At 41.9% G+C, this 27,470-nt stretch overlaps 2 protein-coding genes and 1 long non-coding RNA gene across 4 annotated transcripts in view; 1 reads left to right on the top strand and 2 right to left on the bottom strand.

The window, feature by feature from the left end:
* Positions 1-17,957, bottom strand: part of SNTB2 (syntrophin beta 2) — a 94,220-nt gene extending 76,263 nt beyond the window's left edge. For both annotated transcript variants that reach the window (XM_036832153.1, XM_036832154.1), the window contains exon 1: positions 17,276-17,957. In XM_036832153.1, coding sequence (XP_036688048.1) covers positions 17,276-17,855 — 580 coding nt within the window. In that variant the 5' untranslated portion in view covers positions 17,856-17,957. The remainder of the gene's footprint in view (positions 1-17,275) is intronic.
* On the top strand, positions 16,920-20,349 carry LOC118884534. Its single transcript, XR_005017329.1, has 3 exons — positions 16,920-17,157; positions 18,148-18,314; positions 20,046-20,349. It is a non-coding gene; the product is annotated as an uncharacterized LOC118884534 (long non-coding RNA).
* A 6,915-nt stretch (positions 20,350-27,264) lies between these two features.
* Positions 27,265-27,470, bottom strand: part of UTP4 (UTP4 small subunit processome component) — a 32,825-nt gene continuing 32,619 nt past the window's right edge. The window contains exon 17 of the mRNA XM_036834026.1: positions 27,265-27,468. Coding sequence (XP_036689921.1) covers positions 27,352-27,468 — 117 coding nt within the window. The 3' untranslated portion in view covers positions 27,265-27,351. The remainder of the gene's footprint in view (positions 27,469-27,470) is intronic.

Raw genomic sequence — 27,470 nt, 5'->3', positions numbered from 1 at the left:
GCATATACCCTGAGAAAACCATAATTCAAAAAGAGTCATGAACCAAAATGTTCATTGCAGCTCTATTTACAATAGCCAGGACATGGAAGCAACCTAAGTGTCCATCAACAGATGAATGGATAAAGAAGATATGGCACATATATACAGTGGAATATTACTCAGCCATAAAAAGGAACGAAACTGAGTTATTTGTAGTGAGGTGGATGGACCTAGAGACTGTCATACAGAGTGAAGTAAGTTAGAAGGAGAAAAACAGGGCTTCCCTGGTGGCGCAGTGGTTAAGAATCCGCCTGCCAGTGCAGGGGACACGGGTTCGAGCCCTGGTCTGGGAAGATCCCACATGCCGCAGAGCAACTAAGCCCATGCGCCACAAGTACTGAGCCGGCGCTCTAGAGCCCACAAGCCACAACTACTGAAGCCTGCGCGCCTAGAGCCTGTGCTCTGCAACAAGAGAAGCCACCGCAAAGAGAAGCCCGCGCACTACAACGAAGAGTAGCCCCTGCTCGCCACAACTAGAGAAAGCCCACATGCAGCAGCAAAGACCCAGCTCAGCCAAAAATAAATAAATAAATTAATTAATTAAAAAAAAAGAAATAGAAAAACAAATACCGTATGCTAACACATATATATGGAATCTTAAAAAAAGAAAAAAGAAAAAGAAAAAAAAATTGGTCAGAAAAACCTAGGGGCAAGACGGTAATAAAGATGCAGACCTACTAGAGAATGGACTTGAGGATACGGGGAGGGGGAAGGGTAACCTGGGACAAAGTGAGAGAGTGGCATGGACATATACATACACTACCAAATGTAAAATAGATAGCTAGTGGGAAGCAGCCGCATAGCACACAGGGAGATCAGCTCGGTGCTTTGTGACCACCTAGATGGGTGGGATAGGGAGGGTGGGAGGGAGGGAGATGTAAGAGGGAAGAGATATGGGGACATATGTAGATGTATAACTGATTCACTTTGTTATAAAGCACACACCATTGTAAAGCAATTATACTCCAATAAAGATGTTAAAAAAAAATAATTATTGATAAGGGAAAAAAAAAAGAGTCTTGCCCTTGTTCACTAAAGGACAATGAACAAACCTCAAGTTACACAGTAATCAGTGGCAAAATTAACTGCAATCTAGATTGCTCAATATTCCTTCTTCCTTAAGTGATTCTCTTCTGCTTGGAGAAAAAGATAGCTTTATAAATGCTGCCTGCTTTAGTCTAAAGGAGATTAGTTACTTGTTGTAATGAAGGGTAGGAGAGCAAAAGCTGATTTATCTGCAAATCTACAACATAAAATCTTTAATCTGGCACTTCTGTGTATCTCTCTCACAACAATAAAGTTCAGGGAATTCCCTGGCGATCCAGTGGTTAGGGCTCCACACTTCCACTGCAGAGGGCACGGGTTCGATCCCTGGTCGGGGAACTAAAAAAGCCTGCCTGCTGCGTGATGTGGCCAATAAATAAATAAATAAATAAATAAAGTTCAGAATAAAGTATTACAAATGCTGAGGTTCCATCTGAATGATCAAAGAGAGATTTGCTATATTTTGAATATCTTTAGTATTAAAATTAATCTGATTACATTCTAATTCTCTGACAATCCATGTATTTTTTATAGTCACTTTATAGTAACTATAACTCTTCATTCTCTATCTCATATTTAGAACTATAAAATATGAGAACTAAAACGTATCTTATTTTTAATAGATAAGAAATGTAAGGCTTATAATGATAACATTATTTAATGCTAACATTATTTTTTCCATTTTTCTAATGGCCATCAGAAATACTTTGCTTTTTTTTTTTTTCTTTCCAAAGTATTTTGTCCCGTCATGCTTCAGTTTGGGACCGAAGCATTTTTGGTACAAGACTCAGTTTCTGTGACTACACCCCGAGGGGTGGAGACACTTAAAGATCCCAAAGACTTCTTCTGAGTCCCAAGCATAGAGGAAGTAGGAAGGAATATGAGAAATAAAATGAGAATAGTGGGAGGAAACTGGTAGGTGGGTAGAATAAGAGCAAATTAGACCTTCTTTCTCCAGCCACAATCTCCTTAGAGAGAGCAGAAGAAAAACATGCAAGGAAAACATGTTTCTTGTCAAAATATATATGTGAAAATATACATACAAATATGGCTGTCTGAGAATACCTGCCAGACCTGGCTGCTACAATCCAGCTTGGCAGCATTTAAAACTATTTCACTTCTTTATTATCCAGTATAAATGCTTTACACTCATCTTGTGAGGACTGCCATTATTCTGTATCCTAAGATGAAATTAATGACTATTAAAATCAGCTCTATTGCACTGTAAATGGACGAAGCAGATCAATATTAAAACCTCCGTGGTGAGCAATGACTTTTAGAAATTCACTTTAGTCTTTTTTTTTTTTTCTGCAGAATTTATATTGCCCAGAGTCAGCTTAATTTTTTCAATTACTTTTACTTTATGTTCACTGTAAAAATAAATGCAGTTATGGAATTCCCCAGCAGTTCAGTGGTTAGGACTCTGTGCTTTTACCGCCCACTGGGGCCTGGGCTGAATCCCTGTTTGGGGAACTAGGATCCCACAAGCCGCACGGTGTGGCCAAAAATAAGTAAATAAATAAAAATAAAGCAGTTTTATTCTAGAACGTAATCAATAATCTTTGAAGAAACTAATACAGAATATTTATCCTTAGTTTGGCTAGAATAATTACAAAAGAAAAATTGATTTTTGCATCACAAAGCAGTGAGCAGATAACGAATAAAATTGTTACAAGAATATCTAAGAAGTTGGTTTATCATTTTTACTAGTACATTAAAATTATTAAAAAGTCAGTGTTTCAGAGTCTTGAAAATCAGCTATTTCATTCAATGTGTTTGCTAGAGTTTGATCACCTGCTTGTTCCCATCTTCGTCCTCTGGATGTGCCATTCCCCTCACATAGAATACCTCCATCCTCCAGACCTCCCACGCCCATTCCACGGCCTGCCCTTCTCTCACCTGAAACACATTCCTAACATTCGTCACTCCTGCATCGCAAGTTCTCTAGCATTTGTCTTTCACTTGTATGACACGTATGAAACAATTTGGATTAATTTATGTGCAGCTTATTAGCATTCATAAAGCCATTTGGGGTGCTTCTTAAAAGTATAGTTGTTGGGCTCGTGTTTTCTTTCCATTTCTCCCAGAGTGCCTAGCAGAATGTGGGTATTCAATGAGTTGAATAATCACATACAGCTATCTATTTGTGCCCAGCATGGAAAATCAGAGACAAGGACTGGGAGACACTAACAATAACCTTCAGACAGATGCAACAACACAGAATCCAGAGCACGATTTCCTGCACATTAAGCCAGTCATAGTGGTGTTTAGACTTGCTAGCTTCTTAACCTAAACTGATCCATTGGAGAAGCCATCTATTATAATGGTAAATAACAGGAGCTGTGCAGTCTGATAAATCTGAGTAACTACTGTGCCTCTGCCACCCAAGTGCTGTGACCTTGGGCAAATTATTTAATCTCTACAGGCCCCAATTTCTTCATATTTATGATGGGCATAATGATACCTGCCTCACAGGGCTGTTAAAAGAAATTGTGACAATGCGTGTAAAGAGCTTAGCAGAGTAAAGCTCTCAGTAATGTCATTTATTTCTATTGTTTTTAACTTTTAAAACTTTACAGTTTAGCTACAAAAATATTTCAAGCACTACGGCTTCAATGTCTGCATTATTAAGAGTGGCCATAAGTTTGCTTAGCAACCACTCCATTCCACATTTCATAGCTTGGTGGTGCTGCCAATCCCAATACACTAAGGACGGGTACATGATGCAGGCCTAGATCATAGTCTCCACCATCTTGGAAACAGTGATACGTCCAAGGGGTAGACAAGGCAGAGTTAATCAGAGTCCTTCCCAGAGACTGAAGGTGCTAGAAAAAAACTTTCCTTTTTTAACAGGGGTTATTAAGTTAGGGCAATATATTCCTAGAACTGCCGGCGCCATCTTAGCTGACTACACAGAATTAGATTCTCCACAGCAGATGTTGCAGCCAAGATAATTTGAGCCTTTGGATCCCTCTGGACCTAAACCTAGATCCACCCCCAGTCTTAGGAGTTATATGAGGCAATACTTTCCAATTCTGCTCAGTTTGGTTTGGGTTTCTGCAACTAAAATAATTCTCACTAAGAAAACTAATGTCTATTTTGATAGACAAAGATTTTTCTCCATCCCATTCTATCTCTAACTTCAGCGCCTGTCATAAGCTCTATATAGTTTTTTTGTCTAGTTATAAAATGATAATCATAATGTAATCTTCAGAAGTTGCTTGAAATGTATACAAAAATGATGTTCAAAATACCACTAAAAGAAATGCTGAGAATAATTTATTATTCACTTCAGAGTTTAAAGAGTCTTTGAAAAGCTCCGCCTAGCTCACCTATACCCAAGCAAATGTATTCTTCTTGCTTTCCTTTTACAGCTGTCTGTAAAGTTTCTAAATCTCTCAACTAATACGGTAGTTTCTTGTTTAATCTCTAATACCATCTTCTGATGTTTTTGGAACATTGTAGTGGATGTCTGTTGTTTATGCCTGCCTACCATCCATTTCCCTTTCTTTTGGTAACATCACCTTGATTATCTTTTGAGAAACCCCCACTTTCAGTCCATGTGGAGCCGGGGGAGTTGCCCTATTCCCTGGTTCCAAGGTGAATACGTGACTTAGGCCTGGCCAATCAGAACGTCCCAAACCTCTTGCCACATGCTTGAACATGTATGAGTGAGGTCCAATATTTCTGGCAAAATGATTGGGAAAGAGATATTACAAGGACCTCAGTTCTCTTCAAAATTAATTTATGGATTTAATACAATTTAAATCGAAATCCCAAAGGATTTTTTTAAAGAATGATAAAATCATTCCAAAATTTATCTGGACAAATAAGTAACTATACCAGCCTGCAATTGCTTATTGTTATTTTTCAAATTCTTCTTGACTGGTGTAGTCCACTTGAATTATCAATTATTAAATGTTAAAGTTACAACATACAGTGTGGTTACAAAACACTCAAACAGAAAATCCAGAATCAGACTGCAGAATATAAAAAATTAAATATATACAAAATGGTGCAGTTCAAATCAGCGAGGAAAGGACAGGTCATTCCTATGGTGGCAGATACGTAGCATATTGTACCTCACCCTGGCACATTCATTGCAGACATCACTAATTAAGCATAGCCTTTCCTGCTGAACCCAGATATGACTTTGGAGTCTTTCCCCACATGGCACTCCAGGCAGCCCCACCAATCTATCCGACAATGCATCCAAGAGGATTATTTGACAAATGCTGAGATAATCAGCTATTTGGAAAAGTATATAAAGTTAAATCTCTTGCATACCTATGTTAAAATAAACTCCACGTAGATTAAAGAGTTAAATATGAAAAATGAAACCATAAAAGGACTAGAACAAAGCTGCTGCAAAAGAACATTCTCAGAGAGAAACAGAGAAACTCTAAGATGAGGAGACGTGAGCAAGAGTGGAAAGCAGAGTCTCAGCACTGCCTGGGTTTGTGACATTTCTGAGGCCTGGCTGCTCAGCTTTTTCTGGAGTCCTGAGACCTGTCGGTATCTTTACAATACCTCCACCCTTTTATTTGAACTAGCTTGAATCGGTTTCTGTGCTTTGAAACCAAAAGAGCCTTGAATAAGGCACATGCATTTCTTTAAAAAAAAAAAAAAACCTGTTATCAACTGATTTACTAAAAATAAATAAATAAGTCTTTAATTTGTCTGAGTCTCTTTCAATGAAAAATCAAAGCTTCCCATTTTCCAAATGTGAGGTGTAATATTTTATATACATGACAGATTAATTAAATTGAAAGATAAGGATTTAACTTTCTCATCTCTCTATCCCATCAAGTTTACTTTCATAAAGCATTCTAAAAAACTTGCAGGGGCTTCCCTGCTGGCGCAGTGGTTAAGAATCCGCCTGCCGATGCAGGGGACACGGGTTCAATCCCTGGCCCGGGAAGATCCCACATGCCGTGGAGCAACTAAGCCCGTGCGCCACAACTACTGAGCCTGCTCTCTAGAGCCCGTGAGCCACAACTACTGAGCCCACGTGTCACAACTACTGAAGCCCACGCACCTAGAGGCTGTGCTCCACAGCAAGAGAAGCCACTGCAATGAGAAGCCCTCGCACTGCAAGGAAGAGTAGCCCACGCTCACCGCAACCAGAGAAAAGCCCACGTGCAGCAACAAAGACACAACGCAGCCAAAAATAAAATAAAAATAAATAAATTTATTAAAAAAAAAACGTTGCAAATTAAAAAGAAGAGGGTAAAAGGCGGTAGAAAGAAAGAACGTTGCAGAAAAGCCAAAGTAATTTTTTTTAAAAGCTGCACTTTGAGAATTCCCTGGCAGTCCAGTGGTTAGGACTCTGCACTTTCACTCACAGGCCGGGTTCAATCCCTAGTCTGGGGAACGAAGATGCCACAAGCCACGGGTGCAGCCAAAAAAAAAAAAAAAAAAAAAAAAAAGGCTGCACTTCGCATATTCTTAACTAGTTATATGTCAAAGCATTCTAGCAACGTCTTGGGAGCCGGATCATAGAAACCAAAACAAATCTGAGTTTCATAACTCTTTACTCTTCCTAAAAGGTCAATCTACTGATACCATAATCACTGGTACTTTGTTTACATACAAAATTATTTCACGAATTTTGTTTTTACACTGAAATCAAGCACAAATTTTATGAAGGACTCAAGTGTATACTCCTTAGAATGGCAGTTAGTAACTAAATCAACTGTATTTCTCCAGACACAAAATATTAAACTCACCTGAATATACCATCATTTCTGCAGAAGAAGCCAACAACTCCTTTCACTAACCTAGGGAAAAAACCCTTTAAAGGAAGAATATGCTCTCATGCTGTGTGACTATGTAGTGTTTATAAACTAAAATTTTTCTTCTCAATCCCCATAGCCAGCTGACAGAGTTACACTGCCTAAGTGCTTTATAACAAAGCTAAGTGCTGTCCCTGGAGAGAAATCTCAGGGCTAATTCACTATATCCAACCTGCCCCCACATCCTGTCATTTCTTCCTTTGAAACAGTGGCTCTCAATTTTCCACTCCAACATCTCTGAGGCATCAGATGCCCGTGCTAGTAACAGAGGCCAGAGATTCTCTACAGGTATGCAATCTTTGGGTGCCCCAGGCAGTCAGAAGGAGGCTGTCTGGGTAGGAAAAGGTCCCCAGTGGATCTGCTGTCCCCTGGCAAGAAATCACCTGCTTTAAACTGTTTCTTGAATTGAATCTTCCTCTCTATTCTCAGGGCCACCACCATCACCCCCCTTAATGGTTATCACCTCTGCTTTGGATTGCTTTTCACTACAACAGCTGTAGTTTTTCCTACATTTGCTCTTTCCTCTTTGCATTACATCAAGCGCATCCACTGCTGCCAACCCAAAATTCTGTTCCCATCATGTCACTTCCTGGCTCAAGAATGGACTGCATCAGTTCCCCATCCCTTCTGTCTCTCCAACCTCTCCCTTTCTCGGCCAGCCTTTTCTCCTTGCTGTATAAATATGTCCTAATTCTTTCCCTTAAAACAAAACAAAATAAAAAACAAACAACTACAGAAGTAAAATCCTTCTTGGATACTTTATTCAACTCTAGTTACCACCTTTGCTTCTTTTGTTTTTCTGAGAAACTTTAAAAAAGTAAGGTCTACTCACTGCCCTCTGCTCTTGTCACTCCAATGAAACTGCTCTTAACAGAATTCTAACAATCCTGTTCTCTAATCACCAAACCCAACGGACTTCTTTTTCCTTCTTGACTTCTCCAGCATCCGAAGATGTTGATCACCCCCTTCTTTTTGAAACTCTTGCCTCCCTGACTTCCACTCCCTGGACCATTTCTTTCCAGATTTCTCTTCCTCCACTCTCATTTTAAATGTAGGGGTTCTGCAGGGTTCCATCCTGTTCCTACTTCTCTTTTTAATTTGCACTCTCTTAATGATTACAGCGACACTTATGGCATTAATCGCCACTCCTACCCTAACACCTCATAAATCTTCAACTCATTTCTGACATTTCTCTTGACTACAGACCTGTACCAGCCTTTTGCACCAGGTTGTCACACAGGTGACTCAAATTCAACATGTCCAAACCAAACTTCTTCTCTTCACCCAAAAAACTAGTTCCTCCCCCATTCGTTTTGGTTTCATAGATACCCACTTTCCCAAGCCAAACATCTAGGAGTTATCCTCCCTCTCTCTTTCCCTCCCCTTAGGTCCCCAAACTGATCATTTAGACCTGTTGTTTCTATCTCCTTAATATCTTTCAGCTTCACACTGTCCTATCCAGTCTCACTATCCTAATGGTGTCGCAACAGCCTCCTAACTGCTTTCCCTTACCTCATGTCTTGAGCTCCTACACTCCCCATCTGCCACTCTTTCTAAGAGATTGCTTCTTTGTTTAAAGCACTCCTCATTTAAAGCATTTTAAAACCTGGGTGGCTTGCCAGGCCTAAAACTTTTTTTTTTTAAGTGTTTTTTTTTAAATTAATTGATCTATTTTTGGCTGTGTTGGGTCTTCGTTGCCGCGCGCAGGCCTTCTCTAGTTGCGGCGAGCGGGGGCTACTCTTCGTTGAGGTGTGCGGGCTTCTCATTGCAGTGGCTTCTCTTGTTGTAGAGCACAGGCTCTAGGTGTGCGGGCTTCAGTAGTTGTGGCGCAGGGGCTTAGTTGCTCCGCAGCTTGTGGGATCTTCCCAGACCAGGGAATGAACCCATGTCCCCTGCATTGGCAGGCGGATTCTTAACCACTGCGCCACCAGGGAAGCCCCTAAAACTTTTGGTAGTACACACTCATCAGCAAACATGTGAGTCTACACACTCATCCTACAAATATTCATTAATGCATACATATTATAGAATATATACAAAATGTAAACATCAAGAATGAATGCGATAAAGATGAAATACATACACTAAATATATACCTGATGAAGTCATACTATCTTAGCTACTGTATGATTCAAAGTACAATACAGTCTCATATAGTTCATTATTCATGATAATGTATTAATCCACATTTCAAATAGTCTTCTTGACAATTTCATTTTTTAGGCTGACTTCTTGACAGGCTTACCTTGAAATGTGACAAAGAGCTCCTACTAGGAGAAATGTAAACTCTATGTTTTTATTATTTATAGTGTTAGAATTATCTTCAATCCACGGTTTCTCTGTGCAAATCTTTAAGCCACTTGCTCATTTTGTGAAGATTAATTCAGTTAAAAGCAGATAATATATCATAAATCCACTCAACCAGGCTCAAGTAAACTGCAATAAGTTGCAATGTGATAATAGCAGACAAATTAATAAGGTCACCACATTCAATTCCTGTGCTTTGTGAAGCTTTCACTCTTCCCTTGAGACATCACCTCGTGTACTGAGTGTGTAATGGCATTGTCTTATAAGACTGAGGAAGAGAACCAGGGTTTTTTATGCCTTAAATATTAATAAAACTCAAGTTCTTTTTTTAGGTTGAAAATATAAACCCCGCTAGTGACCACTGCTTGGCACTGCACACAAGGCCCTTGATGATCTGGCCTCTGCCCACCTTTCCAGCCTGCTCTCCAGCTACACACTTCCCGCATCTTCCCACGTTTTACCTCTCAACACACCAGCTACTCATCACTTTCTTACCTCTGACATGCTGTCTCCTTTGCACTTCTACCTCTGCTTCCAGGGCACCATGTTCTCATCTCTTTTAAAGCACTTATCACAGCCTGCTATAACTGTTTCCCTACTAGACTAAAGGGCAGGGATTACTCCCAATTTTGAATTCCCAGCATCTACCACAACACCTCGTTTGCAGTAGGTACTTAAGGTTGACTGATTGAATGAAAAAGCTCCAAATTCCTCTGGCCTGCTTTCAAGGCCTTGCATAATCTGGCTCCAATTTATCTACCCAGCTTAATTTTCTTCCCCCAAGTCCATTCCTGTTCTCCTTACTTCCTATCATAGGTCATGCTCATTTTGGTTTTTGCTCAATTTGCCTCCTCAACTTGGACTACCTTCCATCTACAGAGAAGCAACTTGTCCTTTAAGCCTCAGACAAAATTATCCCTTCCCCAATGAAGTCACACTTGACTCTTCCATCCTCCAACTGATCACCTCTTCAGAGAACTCTTGAACAGTGAGTACTACACATTTCAGCAATTACTCTCTATGTGGTGGTTTTCTCTCCCCAATTTCAGTCTAGGCTCTTTGATGCCAGGGACCACCTTGAACTTCTTTGCACACTGAGATCTCTCACAGCACACTGCAACATGATGATGCATAGGAGATGCTAGAAGTTCTGAATGACTGGTTGTAGATATCATGGTACAAGGGAGACAGCAGTGAACTGGGTTTCAGTCCGAGTTCCACCACTGATTACTTAGGTGACCTTAAACATGCCACTTAACCTCTTTGGTCATTAATTCTTCATCTGGAAGATGAGACTTTACAATTTTTTAAATTCCAGGTAAGATTTTTCCTCTTGCCCAAAGGAAACAACATTTTTCCCCCTAAAAATCAAGAGAAATTCTGAGACCTTCGGTAACTCACTTAACATTAATGAACTTCAGTGTAATCAACAACAGCCCACTACCTCAAAGGACTGTGTAAAGGTCAAATGAGAAAATACACATAAAAATGCATAGATAACTTTAAAATCTGGATAAAAACAAACTTAAGGCACTGTCATACTATTTAGTGGGAAATGCAAGCAAGCAGCATCATTTGTTGTTCAGCTGGGTAGGAGAGTATGCTAGCCTAGCCAAGGACAGTGATTGGATCCTTGAATGACTCAGTCTGCTCAGCACAGCAGAACACTGTTCCATAGCCAACAGGCTGCACCTCATCCCTTAGGTACAGAGATACACATTTGATCACAAAGTAAAGTAACCTTTATCCCGTAAGGACTACATAGCAGGGAATACATCAGTTGAAGTTACTGAGTTATCAATTGAGATCTAAATGAAAGCCTAGTTATGGTTTCTAAAAATGCTCTTAGAATTTTCGTAACCACTCTGTATTAGAACCAATAAATTTCTCATATTTTTCTAATAATTTAGAGGGCATATTTTAGCAAGAAGGGGAACTCTATAAGAAATAATCTGGTTACAAAGACATGGCTTCTCATATAAACATGTCTAATCATTCAAGTGAAATACAAAGAGGCTAGTTAAAAAGAAAAAACAGAGAAACACAAAACGTCCTGACAATTTAGTGGTTCTTTAAGAGATAGACTGATGAATATACATGGCAAAGTCTCAAAGAAAATGTAAAATGTTTTCTCTAGGAGACTCTCAACTTTTCCAACATACAGTGAAGAAAGTGGCAGTGTAGGAACCCAAACTAGCTTCTTCAAATGAGCAGCCTAATAATGTCAGCAGTATTCGTTACACGTCCCCTAACATACACAAAGAGCCAGTCATATTATATAAGACACTCAAGATCTCAATCTATTCTAGATATAAAAATTGTTTTCAACTCTGAAATTAAATTTCATGTCAGTCCACTTCCTCTATACACCTAACCACTTTCTTTTCAATAGATTTGATAACAATACTTTTAGAATCATATTTACACAATAAAAGATGATTTTCCAACAATATTCCAATGAGAATTGCTTCAAAAATGTATTGATCTTTTCTCAAATATCAAACCTTAAGCTGGGGACTTCCCTGATGGTCCAGTAGTTAAGACTCCTCACTCCTAATGCAGTGGGCCTGGGTTTGATCTCTGGTCAGGGAACTAGATCCCACATGCCACAACTGAGAGCCCGCATGCCCAGACACTATAAATATCTTAGAGGAAAACATAGGCAGAACACGCTATGACATAAATCACAGCAAGATCCTTTTTGATCCAACTCCTAGAGTAATGGAAATAAAAACAAAAATAAACAAATGGGACCTAATGAAACTTAAAAGCTTTTGCACAGCAAAGGAAACCATAAACAAGACGAAAAGACAACTCTCAGAATGGGAGAAAATATTTGCAAACTAAGCAACTGAGAAAGGATTAATCTCCAAAATATACAAGCAGCTCATGCAGCTCAATATCAAAGAAACAAACAACCCAATCCAAAAATGGATGGAAGACCTAAATAGACATTTCTCCAAAGAAGATATACAGATTGCCAGCAAACACATGAAAGGATGCTCAAGATCACTAATCATTAGAGAAATGCAAATCAAAACCACAGTGAGGTGTCACCTCACACGGTCAGGCTGGCCATCATCAAAAATTCTACAAACAACAAGTGCTGGAGAGGGTGTGGAGAAAAGGGAACCCTCTTGCACTGTTGGTGGGAATGTAAATTGATACAGACACGTTGGAGAACAGTATGGAGGTTCCTCAAAAAACTAAAAATAGAACTACCATATGACCCAGCAATCCCACTACTGGGCATATACCCTGAGAAAACCATAATTCAAAGAGAGACATGTACCACAATGTTCACTGCAGCACTATTTACAATAGCCAGGTCATGGAAGCAACCTAAATGTCCATTGACAGATGAATGGATAAAGAAGATGTGGCACATATATACAATGTAATATATTACTCAGCCATAAAAAGAAATGGAATTGAGTTATTTGTAGTGAGGTGGATGGACCTAGAGTCTGTCATACAGAATGAAGTAAGTCAGAAAGAGAAAAACAGATACCATATGCTAACACATATATATGGAATCTAAAAAAAAAAAATGGTTCTGATTAACCTAGGGGCAGGACAGGAATAAAGACACAGATGTAGAGAATGGACGTGAGGACACAGATCGGGGTGGGCAGGGGGGAGCTGGGACAAAGTGAGAGAGTAGCATTGACATATACACACTACCAAATGTAAAATAGATAGCTAGTGGGAAGCAGCTGCACAGCACAGGGAGATCAGCTCGGTACTTTGTGACCACCTAGAGGGGCGGGATAGGGAGGGGGGGAGGGAGATGCAAGAGGGAGGAGATATGGGGATACATGGATACTTACAGCTGATTCACTTTGTTATACAGGAGAAACTAACAAAACATTGTAAAGCAATTATACTCCAATAATGACATAAAAAAAAAAGAAAATGAGAGCCAATAAAATATGTATACACATTAGAAAAAAAAAAGAGCCCACATGCTGCAACAAAAAAGATCCTGAATGCCACAATAAAGATGTCACACGCAGCAACGTAAGAACTGGCACCGCCAAATAAATAAATTAAAACAACAACAACAACAACAACTTAAGCTGGACACGATGCTCTTTCCTAACCTCCTCTGGAACACTTTTTGACGTGTAGTCTAATTCAAATATAAATTCTAGAAGCTTTCTGGATAGACCCCATTTCCAGCACACAGGATACAGTAAATTCAACATACAATATGATAGAAGAGTAGTCACCCCTTCATGCTGAGAATCTGTGAATTTCAGCATATCTTAATATCAGTGCTAAGAGACATTAGTCAAAACTACTAGCACACGGTTATTAGCAAGTTTTAAGGTTCTGAACAGCAAGTGTGAAGGAATAGGGAAAATCAGAGGGATGAAAAACTAAATGTAAAACTTAAGGATAAAAAAGTTGGCCTATACAAGAGATGACAGGAAAACAAGATTAGAAAAAGGTGTTTGCACGCAAGAAGTGCAAACTCATTCTTGAAGTGTTCACCTAAAACAACTTATTCTTGTCATGTATGTCTTTTCAAGTAAAATGGAGCCTTGGATTTTAACAACTTGTTATCCTGGCTATTCTGAGAGTGCCTGTTAACTCACAGCATACCTTCATGACCTAGTCCTACCCTCCTCATTCAGACTTTGTTTTCATTACTGTTGTTTACTGCTGTATTCCCAGTCCCCAAAAAGGCTCCCAGCACATAAACTGTCAAATGAATAACAACCCTGTGAGGAGGTATTATTACTATGCTGGTTTTACAGATGAGGAAACTAAGGTGGAGCAAGGGTGAGTAACTTGCCTAGGGGTTACAAACCACTAGCCAGAAACATACCCAGGTCTAGATGACCACAAAGTCCTCATTCGTCCTCTACCCTCACTGGGCAAAATGACTTCTTCCTGTCTCTCACTTGTGTCTTTACCGGTGGCAGCTTTCTCCTTAGGAGAAGGCTCAATTCAAACTTCAACTTCTCCATCAGCCTTTTCCTGGGCATCCTCAACCTCTGATGCCCACGACGGTCTTCTATAGATCTCTCCTTCTTTTGTGCTGCGCCCTCTCCAGAGTTCTATTCTCACACCGCTTTTAGCCCTTTGCTGTACTATTTCTTAACTCTCTCTTATCTCAACTCCAAACATCTTGAGGGCAGGAATCAGATACTATCTTCAAGCTCCTCTGGCACTTGGTAGAGCTGAATAAATGTTTGATGTATGAATGAATAATCCCTACAAATCCATGAGATAAAAAAAACCCTTAGCTCACTCAGTTCCCTAACCACAGGCAACCAGAGACTAGTTTTCCTTTGCTTGGGGGTGGTAAGGGCATGCCTGAAATTCCCTGCCCACACCACAAAAGAGCATCACTGTGCTATGTTAAGGCAGTTTTTCAAGTTTTGAGACATCTAATGGAAGGACCATACAGTTCCAAAACTTTAAGGGCTAATCATAAAAATCCATCTTTTAAAAGTAGCTTTTGGACTTCCCTGGTGGCGCAGTGGTTAAGAATCTGCCTGCCAAGGCAGGGGACACGGGTTCGAGCCCTGCTCCGGGAAGATCCCACATGCCGTGGAGCAACTAAGCCTGTGCGCCACAACGACTGAGCCTGCGAGCCACAACTACTGAAGTCCGCACGCCTAGAGCTCGCGCTCCACAATGAAGAGTAGCCCCCGCTTGCCACAACTGGAGAAAGCCCGTGCACAGCAACTAAGACCCAACGCATCCAAAAAAAAAAAAAAAAAAAAATAGTAGCCTACCTGGGACTTCCCTGGTGGCGCAGTGGTTGAGAATCTGCCTGCCAATGCAGGGCACACGTGTTCAAGCCCTGGCCCGGGAAGAACCCACATGCCACGGAGCAACTAAGCCCGTGCTCTAGAGCCCGCGAGCCACAACTCCTGAAGCCCGAGCGCCTAGATCCCGTGCTCCCCAACAAGAGAAGCCACCGCAATGAGAAGCCCGTGCACAGCAATGAAGACCCAATGCAGCCAAAAATAAATAAACAAATAAAGTGGCCTTCCTGGTTGGGACACTAGCTCTCAATTTTACATGTTTGGTTCAATTCAATCACTGTTTTCAGTGATTTTACATATTCTAAGCAATTTTATTTTTATATCCCTTGGCTTGAAAGTTCAATTTCATACTTCCCCACACATATAAGAACAAAAACTACTTGTCTTTTACAAAATGGGAAAATAAAATAGAACCTGTGTGTTAGCTAAATAGGCATTCAATAAATGTTATGCTGCCATTTGTAAACCCTCCTTCTAAAAGCACATGTGGCCTATTTTAGGCTAATGAATATTGGGAAGCATTTACTAGATGGATGACTTTCATTTAATTGGTATGAATACCAGGTTCAAATTATATCTAAACAAAAACTGGATTTTTAAAAAAATATGGGGTAAAGAGTTGAAATGTCTGCCCACCACCACTGAGCACCACATAAGTAGTACTACAGTCAACATTCTGGCTCTAAGAATTTATAACCGAATTCTTAGCTAGCCCAATTTCAAGGTACACATTTATGGTAACAATTTTTTTACACACATACCACCCAAGCCATGATCTATAATTTTACTCCTTTTATTTGCACTAATTTCTGAGCAATGTCTAGCCCCACCTAAGTGAGATATAAATAAGATTTATAAATAGGATATTATAAAGGTGGGACACTGGAATTTCACAACTGGAGCACATTAAAATATTTACTTGGAAACTAACATTTTCCCAAATATTTACCAGCAGATTTAGAAAAAAGTGACAATCACTTTGCCAAGCTGGACTTCTGGCCTCTCAGTTTGATGACTGGCTCCTTCCTACCTCCACTCCACACCCCTTCCCTTCTCTTCTTCCTCTGCCAGGAATACCCTCCTGACTCATCTCTGCCTATGTCCATCACTTCCTTGGAGACCTGGCTCAAGATTCAGCTCCTTGAAAAATTCCTCCCTGACCAATACATTTTCCACTAACTACTTCCTAACTTTGCGTTCCCTTGGCATTTATATAGTTTGCACTCCGTAATCTATAACTTGTAAGTTGTTTTGCACTTTTCTATCATTTCCCCAACTAGACACCAAATAGACACATCATCTTTTATATTCTGTTCTATATAGCCAGCAATAAATGCTTCTTGAATGACTGAAATCATCAGTGAAAGAAGGCCGATTGCTCAAAAATTTCTGAATATTACCTCCAACATGCATGAGTCCTTCAAGTAGATGAGATTTAATTTTGAGATTTAGTAAATCATAAATTTAGTAAATCCATAAATTCATCACAAAAGACCCAGGTAACAGATCACATGCATACTTAAAGAATAATCCTAGCTATTCAAACATAACTTGAGATTTAACATTTCAGGCTTCTAATAAGCTTAAAGCCTTGAGGCCTGTGAATGGTAGGAAGCTGGCACCAGTCTCCTGCAAAAGGGGCAAAACTCTAGTTGGCAGTAAATGTTCAAACACGTGAGCCTCCACTGTTAAACAAGGCTCATTAACCACACAAACTTGCTGTTTCAGCTTTCTGGCTTCAATGAAGTGCTATGATCTCCTTTGGTTATTGTTGAGAGCCAATGATGGGTTAAATTCCCATAAATTAACCAGCGTTTTGGTGGTTTGCCCAAGCATACCGCTGGCACCGGTGTGGATGAATTTTTTTTTTTTTTTTTTTAACAGACCCGCCTGCCCTGGGGAGCCAGAGGTGAGCGAAGAAAGCGCCAACCCGGCACTTCTCAGGAGGCAAACGGAGACCTCCAGAGCTTCGTTCCGTCCCCCTCTAGTTCTTAGTGTCAGCTTATCGTGCAGAGGCGGGGCTTCCAGCACGGCTGCTTCTTACTAAATCTCAACCGAGTCTTCCTTGGGGATTGCAAGCCACACTTCGGCGGCTGCCCAACTTTTCCTGTAGGGAGCATCAGTTTTTCCATCCTCAAAGCCCCAGCAGACGGGGTTTGGGGAGAGCCGGGCTACCAGTAGAGAGGAAGGTGAGGACCCGGGGGGCGGGGGAGAGGGAAGGAGCTGGCCCAGCAAAGCGGGTAGGGTGGCAGAAACAAAGTGAGCGCCGGGTTAGCCCAGCGCCGCCCGCCCGCCGGCCCCGCTCACCCTCCAGCAGCACCTCCTTGCCCGCGCGCTTCAGCGCCTGCACGGCCTGGTCGTGGGTGGCCTGGCGCAGGTCGGTGCCGTTCACCGACAGGATGGCGTCGCCCAGCCGCAGCGCCCGGCTCTGGTCGGCCGCCAGTCCCGGGAAGATCTTGGAGATGAGGATCGGCATCCGGTTCTCGCGGCCGCCCTTGATGCTGATGCCCAGGCCGCCCGCCTCCTGCTTCACCACCCGCACCCGGCGCACGGGCGGTGACGCGCCCGCCTCGCCCGCCGGGCCCCGCGGCGGCGCGGGTGGGCTCGGGGGGCCCAGGCCGCGGCTCGGGCTCCCAGGCAGCGAGTCGCCCGCGCCGCCGCCGTTCGGGAGGCCGTTGAAGGCGGCTGCCGCGGGCCCGAGAGCGGGTTCAGGCTCAGCCGCCGCGGCGTCGCCCGTCAGGCTCAGGCTCTCCCCGCTCAGCTCGGCCACCACTCGGACCCAGCGCTCCCTCAGGAGCAGCTCCACCAGCCCCGCTTTGGTGGCCCGCGTCCACACCGCCATGGCCGGCCCCGCTCCCGCCGCCGCAGTCGCCGCAGCTACCCTCATTCCAGTCAGGCAACCTCGGCGCTTCCCCCTTCCCGCCCGAGGGGGCGGGCCCGCCGCCCCCCTTCACCGCGGTGATTCATTATTCATGAGGGGCCACGCCCACCTTCCGGAGGGGCGGGGAGAGACCGGCCGAGCTGCTTCCGGGAGGTTAAGGAGTTGACCGCAGTCCAGTGGGTTACAGTTTACCGGACGTGGGCAGCTCTAGCGAAGTGGGGCTTGGTCTCACCTTCTCCCTCTTACGCCTCCGATCTCCCCACCCTCAACTCCTGACCTCTACCGTGCAATTCACCAGAGCTGCCTGGGCACGGAAAGCAAAATCAGCTTCGAGAGGCACTTTGCAATCCTGCAAGACCGAGTTGCACGTTCACTTGCATTGACTGGTTCGTTAAGTATTTACAGAATGCTCCTCAGTGTGCTCCCTTTGAGGCCTGGAGAGGAGCTGGATAAAACGTGCCACAGGTGAGAGCTGGCGGTCTAGTGGGGGAGGAAAACGGAGAACCAACCAACCTGATGTGTTATTATGTGGTTAAGTGACATGTAGAAAACGCCCTGAGAGCAGAGTAGAAGAAACATTTAGTTGGGCCTGGGGACAGCTTCACAGAGGTGACAGTGGAAGCTCAATAGTCCACCTAGGCAATAGGTCCAGAGGCATGAACCAAAGCATTTGTCACTCTGCTTTGTAATCCCGTTTACTTGCCAGAAATGCCAGAGGAGACCATATCTTCTTTAGCCCTGCAGCCACAATAGGTAGGCCTCAAAGATATTTGTCGAATGAGTTACTTAGGAAGATGCCAGAATTCCAATGTGAACAGAGTACAGGGTCAGTGGCGATGGCAGAATATGAATGTAAAAAGCCTCATAGAACCAAATATTGGAGTGTTTGGACTTGAATTTGTAGATCTAACTTTCTCACCCTGGAGGCCTTGGCCTTATATTGGAGCAAGTGCATATGAGCCTCCCCAGAACTGCACACTGCAGGGCCTGCAGCAGCTTTTATACAAAGACATGGGTGATACAATCCACCTGGTTCTTCCAGTTTCATGGGCTTGAAGAGCTGAGGAAACTGAGGCCCAGAAAGCCAAAGACTCCGGCTGGAAGCCCACAGTGGAGAAACAGAGACAACTCAGGTCTCCCATCCTCCTGGTCCAGGGCTTTTAAAAACAGACAAACAAAAAAACATACCCCAGACCTCAAAGATGAGGGTCCAGAAATCACGCTGCTGAGAGAGATCTCAAAAACGTGACGTCAATGAGCCCTCTTTCCTTTTTTTTTTTTGGAAAGAAAAGCAAAATCCCCATATTTTCATGTGTGGGGGGGTGCCAGCAGAATAAGCGAGTACCAATTCCTGTAAAAGGGGCTATATACCTGCTTGCTCATGAAGTACATGTTGAAGCTTGTAAGCCATGTCCATGCACCACTCTGAATGCACATTCGTGTGTGGGCGGAAACTTTCAAACAGCCTCCTATACCAGGAGTTAAAACAATAAAAATAGAGACTGGAAATCACCCAGAGCCCAAATGAAGAAAGAATTCAAAATGAGAAAAGTATCTTACCCAAAAAAATCATTACAGCAGAATCCTCTTTGTAATTAGCGGAGCAGAATTTTCCAAGCTGCAAGTGTCAGCAGAAGCTCAACCCTCCAGCCCTCTCCTAAATCAATTGCAGTGAGGCCAGCTCGCTGTTCCGGCAGGTCCCAATGTGCTGAAGTGCACCTGCAGTCACAGACATTTCTGGCTTTGCTCCAGCTGAGGCGCGAACCCCCAGATGCCTGAGTTATGTGAAATTTCTGCTTATTAGAGAGCACCTGGCAGCTGACTCCTTAGAGGATGAGCACAATTTTGAAACTTTTACATACATAATTGCCCAGAGATTGGGCACTTGAGGACACCTTTATTAGCAAAAGGGAAGTGCTGGAAATTCTTTCCAAAAGTGTCAAGACCTTTTGGTCAGTAGAATTGAAGGAAGTCAGTGATCTTCCAAATAAATAGTAAGTGAGGGCACTTACATAAGGTAGTAATTTAATCCTGGGAAGAGGAAAGGTAATCGAGATTGATATTGGGATTACTTGGGGGTATTTACTTTAAAAATTATTTTCAAATATAGCCATAAAAGTTTTCCAAACTATTGAGCTGTTTTGACAAGGTCTTGCATCAGAACCTAATTTTCCACATTCTCTTTCATCACTACAGATTGGCCAAACTCATCCAGTGTCTCCCAATGATGCCTTGCACATTCCTGCCAGAGTCCATCCTTCCAAACACTTCCTGCCCCTTTCAACCACTTTCCCACCGAGCAAGATCTCATCCCAGTTTTCCCTGGCTGCCCAATTTGCTGGGGTTTTTCCTTTGAACAATTTTATTCTATGCCTCGCTTGTTCGTCCAAGTAGATTATAAAATACAGGAGGGCAGGAACCACCCATTGACTTCTTTTTGTTCCCCACTCTTCCAAAAATACCGCCTTGCAGAGAAGGAACTCATTAAACATGTGATTGATTGAAATTCAGTGCCTCCTGCACTGTAGTCATTTCAAATAATCCCTCTGAAGGTTACTGGTTCCTTGCAGAGTGAAAATTACCATCTAGGAAATCTCAAGTAGTCAGTGGAAATCTACTTACTGTGGATAATGAAATCTGAAATAAAAAGGGTACACATCTGTTCCCACGGTTTCTTAGGGATGGCGAGACAAGCTTAGATAATTCTTTGAACAGGCGTGTTATTTTATCTACCTCTAAAAAAGGGAATGGCTGAGGTAATTCCCAATCACCTTCCATTCCTGTCACCTATCAGTAGGTATTCTCCTCTGCTCAAGCTGTTATTTGTTTTCTCAGAACAAGGCAGGCATCATTGCTACTTCAAAATGAGGGGGTTGGATTAGCTCTCTCAGTTCCATGATTTCCTACAATTCTATTACTCAGGCTCTGATTCTATACTCTCTCAAAAGCCAGTGGTCTTTTTTTTCTTCTCCCTCATAGTAGACGTACAATATAGCATGGTAATTAAAAGCACAAGGTTCAAATTGTAGTTTGGCCAATTACTAGTTATATGACAATGGTCAAGGGCCTGAGGTCATGGGCCTCAGTCTCTTCTTCAGAAAACTTCAGACACCTTCTACCTCCAAGTGTGGTTGTAAGGGTTGACTGGGGTGATGTCTGCAAAGTGCTTAGCAACACTGTACCTGATGCACTGTAAGAGTTCCATGAAAAGTACCGCTGCTGTTATATTATTACCTGTTGACCTTTAGCAGCAGCAACAATAAAACCTTTGGTAGAAACTCTCTAGCTGAGAGTCTATACTTTATCTAGGAATGAGTCTGCCATAATACTATTTGACTCCAGGCTTAAAGGGCAAATGGCCAAATTAATTTCGGTGACAAACAGATCTTGTGTAAAGCTACACTTTGGCTGAAAGGGAGTACATATTGCCAAAAGTCCGTCAAAGGAAAGAATTAGTGGATCTGGGGCTGCTTCCAAGGTTTGAGTGTTGTGTAATTTCATAAGGAAAGAGGGCCCCAGGCAAAACTGCAGCCCTTAGCAAGCCTGAAGGTCATACCACAAAGGCGGCCTGATGCCAGAGGAACAAAAGAGCTGCTCAATTACTACTAAAGAAGAGGCCAAAGGGAGAAATAAACTTGTAAGATAACCAATCCAACATCCAACTCTGAAAAAGTACCCATGCATTCTCTTCCCCCATTAGAGGACAGTGAGATCAATTGTCCCTTTCAACAGTACTACTTTGCCTTCCAGGAGAAATATCCTAAAACGTATTTTTCTCTCCAGCACAAACATGAAGTGAAAGAGGAAAAGGTGCATATATCCTTTAGCTGATGCAAGCGCATTTTAAAATTCATCCTGCCAAGATAAATCACTATCCATCTGAAACCCACAAAAATGGATTAACTATCTCAATGCGTTATAACTATGAAAACCCACATCTGCTAACCACATTCCTAATGAGAAGCAGCTGGTGACAGTTTTGTTGCTCTGTGACTTTCTTTTTAGGAAAATATTAACAAGGATATAACAAGAAGAAGGTTAGTTTCATTGAATTCACTTAGTTATGGAAAATCACTGGTGTTTTTTATTGACAGTCATGGAAATTACATAATTTCCCATGAAATTCAAATAAGGTCCAAAGATAAAATCCACTTTCCTCCCATACCAGTTCTAACAGAATTTCCAGTGCCTCACAATAACACTTGTAGTCTTCTAGTCAGCGTAAACTCTCATTCTTCATATACCATTGAACACCAGCTTGTGTTTATTGATGCCTATGGCATTTCCAGGCCTTCGTCTGACATCTTTAACTTCCTCCTGAGTAAGTTAATGCAAACAGCCAACTGGGGAGGGATCACGGACCCCTTTGGGAATCAGCTGCCTACTGTGGACCCACCTCAGACAAATGCACATTTGTGTAAAACTCAGCATTCAAACTTGGGGGCTCACAAAGCTCCTGAAGCCCTTCCACAGACTCTGTTATGGGCTGAACTGTGTCCCCTCAAAATATACAGGTTGAAGTCCAGACCCACAGTACCTCAGAATGTGACTGTGTTTGGAGATAGGGTCTTTAAAGAGGTAATTAAATTAAAATGAGGTCATTAGGGTGGGCCCTAATCCAATATAACTGTTGGCGCAGAGATTAGGACACAGACACACACATAGATAGGGAAGACCATGTGAAGACTCAGGGAGAAAAGGGCCATCTACAAGCCAAGGAAGGGGGCCTTAGAAGAAACTGACCCTGTTAATATCTTGATCTCGGACTTCTAGCCTCCAGAATTGTGAGAAAATGAATTTCTGTTGTTTAAGCTACCCAGTCTGTGATACTGTTATGGCAGCCGTAGCAAACTAACACAAACCCCCAAGTCAAGAACCTACACAACAGCCTGTTTTTTGCCTCCCTAACTCCCAGTCTCTTCTGTCCCTTACTTACACAAATGGGCATTTTTACTGTGCCATTCCTTTGAATCTGAGTGGTTCATAACTATATCTTCTACTGAGTGATAATTCTTAACCACAGACTTCAAGGCCCACTCCTACCTGGCCTTATTTCTCACTATACATTGACTTAAGGGCTCTTTATCCAAATCTACTTATCTAAGCTACTTAGCTTTCCTCTGTGGAAACCACTCTACACTTACCTTTCCTAGGAACCTCCCCTGATTCTTAGTCACCCTCCCAGGTGCACCCAGTACTACGGCCTGCCCTTCAGCCTCATTTTCCTCCATTTCCGATCTGTGCTGTGTTTCAGACACATGGAACTACTGGTGAACCCTTGGAGAGGCTATGCTCTCGCTTCAGACCTTTGTACTGAGAATGCTGCAGGAAGGCCTCTTTTCTTCTCCTTTCCACGTTGCTAATTACTACCCAATTCTCAAGGACTATCTCCTACCTTCAACCCACCGGTTCGGTGCCCCTTCCCTATGCTCATCTCTAATGTTGATCGGCTTGTTTCTCTCCCCGACTAGGCTGTGAAGTTCTTGAGGGCTGAGATCATCTTAGCAGGCACTCAATAAATGTATGTTAAGTGAGTATTAAGTTCTAAAAACAAAGGACTGACACAAAGCTAAGCCTCAATATCTAGATTTGGGTACTTCCCTGGTGGCGTAGTGGATAAGATTCCAAGCTTCCAATTCCAAGCAGGGGGCCCAGGTTCGATCCCTGGTCACGGAACTAGATCCCACACGCATGCCGCAACTAAGAGTTCACATGCCACGACTAAGGAGCTGGTGAGCTGCAACTAAGGAGCCGGGGAGCCGCAAATAAGACCTGGCACAACCAAATAAATAAATAAATATTAAAAAAAAAAATCTAGATCTGTGCTGTCCACTAAGAAATCCACTAGCCACACATGGCTATTTAAATTAAAATTTAAAAAAAAATTTTTTTTTTGCTGTGCCACACAGCTTATGGGATTTTAGTTCCCCAACCAGGGATTGAAACCAGGCCCTTGGCAGTGTGAGCACAGAGTCCTAACCACTGGACCACAAGGGAATTCCCAGATTAAAATTAAATAAAATTTAGGGCTTCCCTGGTGGCGAAGCAGTTAAGAATCCGCCTGCCAATGTAGGGGACACGGGTTCGAGCCCTGGTCTGGGAAGATCCCACATGCCATGGAGCAACTAAACCCGTGCGCCACAACTACTGAGCCTGCGCTCTAGAACCTGCGAGCCACAACTACTGCAGCCCGTGCGCCTAGAGCCCGTGCTCCACAACAAGAGAAGCCACTGCAATGAGAAGCCCATGCACCGCAAAAAAGAGCTGCCCCCGCTCGCCGCAACTAGAGAAAGCCCACGTGCAGCAACAAAGACCCAACACAGCCAAAACTAAATTAATTTAAAAAATTAAATAAAATTTAAAATTCAGTTCCTTTGTCACACTAGCCACATTTCAAGTGCTCAAGAGCCAAAAGTGTCTATTGTACAGCACAGATACAGAACATTTCCACCACCATAGAGAATTTATTGGACAGTACTGATCTACATCATAAAATGCCTTGAGATATGATAGAAAAAGATAACACATTAGGAGAAAAAGAAGAGGTCATGCATATGTAATTTACACAATTAGCCAAATAGCCAAAACACATAAAAAAGTGAGCAATCTCATTAGTAAACAGGGAAATGCAAAGTAAAATATAATTTTTCACCCATTAGATGGGCTAAAACTAAAACTATCACTACAATGGCAAAGTATAAGGAAATGAGTGCTTTCAAACCCTGCTGATGGACATACAGCCAACTCCAAAGGACAACTAAAAGTGAAAGAAAATGAACACAGTATGAGTTAGCAATTCCACTCCCAGGAATTAACCCTAGAGAAATACCCCCACGTGAGCACTAGCAGATAACACACTAGGTTGTTCATTACAACACTCTATATGGTTTACACATAAGACTGCCCACAGAACTCACCCTTAGAGCTAAATCGAGTGCTCATCCAGAGCAAGAAATGCTTGAACATCTTCTCTGCAGCCTGTGGAATGGAAAATCCTTTGCATACCATGCCTGCTAATCATATTTACTGGGTACCTACAGCCAAGAGACGGTGGGGGAATAATTATAAGAATGCCACCTGGGCTTCTAATGAACCATTGTGTGACAATGGGAAAAATCCCTTTCTTCTCCTCTTGGTCTCCATTTCCATGAGTATAAAAATGAGGCCAAGGGCCACACAGTTTTCTTTCAGCAACCTTTGTGCCTCCCTCCCCGACTCCCACCCCCAACAAACTGAAGAGCTCTTCTTTTATCTGTACCATATGTTTCCGTTCAGAACAAAGTTCCATTTGAAGAAAGTTTCGATGCTTAAAAAAAAAAGCTTTAAAACCCTCCAAACTAGACGATCTCTAACTTTCTTCCAATATTCCAAGATTTTAGTTTCTCTCAGTCTAATTTTCTGTAATCTCCCTGGTAAAGGTTGCATTATCCATTCAAAGATCCGATTACTAGCTACTATATGAGAAAAGTGAATTTTTAAAGCATTTGAGTCAGGTTAGCAAACATGACCTTTCTCAAGTTGGTCTCAGATCAAAATTTTTCTGTAAAATTCGAGTATGAGCAGCAGTCTGCAAAATGCCTGAAAAAGAAACATAATGCGCCTAGGTTACACAAATCCCTAAAGTAAAATCACCCTAAAACACATGCACCGAAGTGTCCTCTTACTTATACTGCTTTGCCTTCCCCTTCCCCCAGTTTCTCTAACTTGCCCCAATCAGTTTCTATTTCATTTGTATTCAAAGTTCTCTACTGAGGAAGAATTTCAAGGCCCAAAGCTTTTACTTCCCATACCATTTATGGAAGTCCAAATCACTGGCTGGAAATGTTGCAAAGGAATGCTTTCTACTTTCAGACAGTTTTACTTCTTCACTCAGATGATCTGTGAGCCCTCTCCGTCAGAATTACACCCAACACAATCCACAAGGTTTCAGAATATGTTTAAAGTTAAGTAAATCAAGTCTTAAACTATATTCCAGTTAATAAAGAGTCTCTGAATTTATAGCTCTACAGTCAGGGAAAAGCAAGTGAGTTAATATTTAAGGCATCCTAGCCTCCCTCTGGTCATATTCACTGTAGATCAGTGACTTGAACTTTGGTTTCAATCACACAAAAGAAGACCTAAAACATTTCTTAGAAAGGGCAGGATCTTCCAGTCCAGTCTATTCGTAATAGACTATTACTGTTTGTAATAGTGCAGTCTAATGCAGACTGGGAGAATATGTCTCACTAAGAAAATTTATTCAAGCAAGAGGAAAGGTATTTTACACAAATGACCTAAAAAGTTGCAGCTATTTGTTTAAATTACTCTTATCGCTGTAAAAAACATAAACAGGTGGGGTAGAGAAGTGGCAACCATTATAAACCTTGCTGTCTCTGTTCTCTCTTAGCAAACCTGAAATAGGCTGTCCTTCATATTATAAATTATTGGGCTCTGTTTCTCTCTCTTATCACCTCTGTTAATTCTCCTCCTACACACCTACTTTAAATTCTCACATTTTTTTTTTCCCTTTCCAAACTGGAGGGTGGGGTTCATCTCAGCAAAAATGTTTTTCATCAGCAATTTACCCATGATGTCATCAGAGCCCTCATATTTCTGTCTATACTACAGCCCTTCACCCCCAAAACAAACAAAAAACCGCACATACTGGGTTTCCACAGGCATGCAACAGAATACATCCACTGAGATGGGAAAGAAATCTATCTGCTTAGTTCAGGTTAACTTAGTTCTTCACTTTCTAATTTAAAAGATCACATTAAAACTAGTCAGTTGATAACACCCACAGGAATAACAATGTCAAAGCAAGCAGAAGAGAACAGAAATGGTGAAATATATAGCAGGCTGTCTGGTCCCCACCTCCACTCCCACTCCATAAGAAAATGCCCAATATTTCCTTAACCTTTAGAACTGGCACAGAACATAAAAAGATGGTTACTGGGGCTGATATCCCCAAACCTGATTTTTCCTTTCAAATAAAATTATTACCTCTACCAAAGGCCAAGGGCATCTACTTTTCAGATGGAGCACTACAGTTAATATTCTTTCTTGAAACATAAGGCTGATTATTGCTGTCAGTAGTTAGGCTATCTTGAATAAGCAAGCATAATTTCCCTGTCCTCAAAGGCAACTTGAGGCAAGTCCCCATGACTTTGCACAGGCTGCAGGCTGGAGGCTGGCAGACAATGAAGGTCATCAGCTCTCTGAAGCCTCAAGCATGTGTTAGGGAATAGAAGGTAACTATTGCCTTTTTCCCCTGAGAGTGTGGTCTAAAGAACAAACAGGACCTAAACAAGTTGGATGACTTTGTAGCTAATTGGAACACTATCTCAACTACAATATACCTTGGAGTTTCTGTTCAGTTTCAGTCAATGAAGGGAAATTCCTGTCCAGCATTTTAGAAAATAACATTCATAATGACTAGTCCTAAAGAATAACTTTGTTTTATTATCATGATTTGTGAAAACAGGTTAGACAATTCAAGAAAGGACACAGACAGTGCCCTGTTTTAGGTCCCAAATTTCTTCTTTTTGATGGGTGGTGGCAGCTGAGCAATGATGTCATCCAGAGGCCGTTCTACTGCCACTAGTGTTCTTTCATCCAAAAGATCCATGAAGAGTAGAGGCT

Source organism: Balaenoptera musculus, chromosome 19 (assembly GCF_009873245.2).
Source record: "Balaenoptera musculus isolate JJ_BM4_2016_0621 chromosome 19, mBalMus1.pri.v3, whole genome shotgun sequence".
Taxonomy (NCBI): Eukaryota; Metazoa; Chordata; class Mammalia; order Artiodactyla; family Balaenopteridae; genus Balaenoptera; species Balaenoptera musculus.
This window is presented reverse-complemented; position numbering and strand designations above follow the sequence as displayed.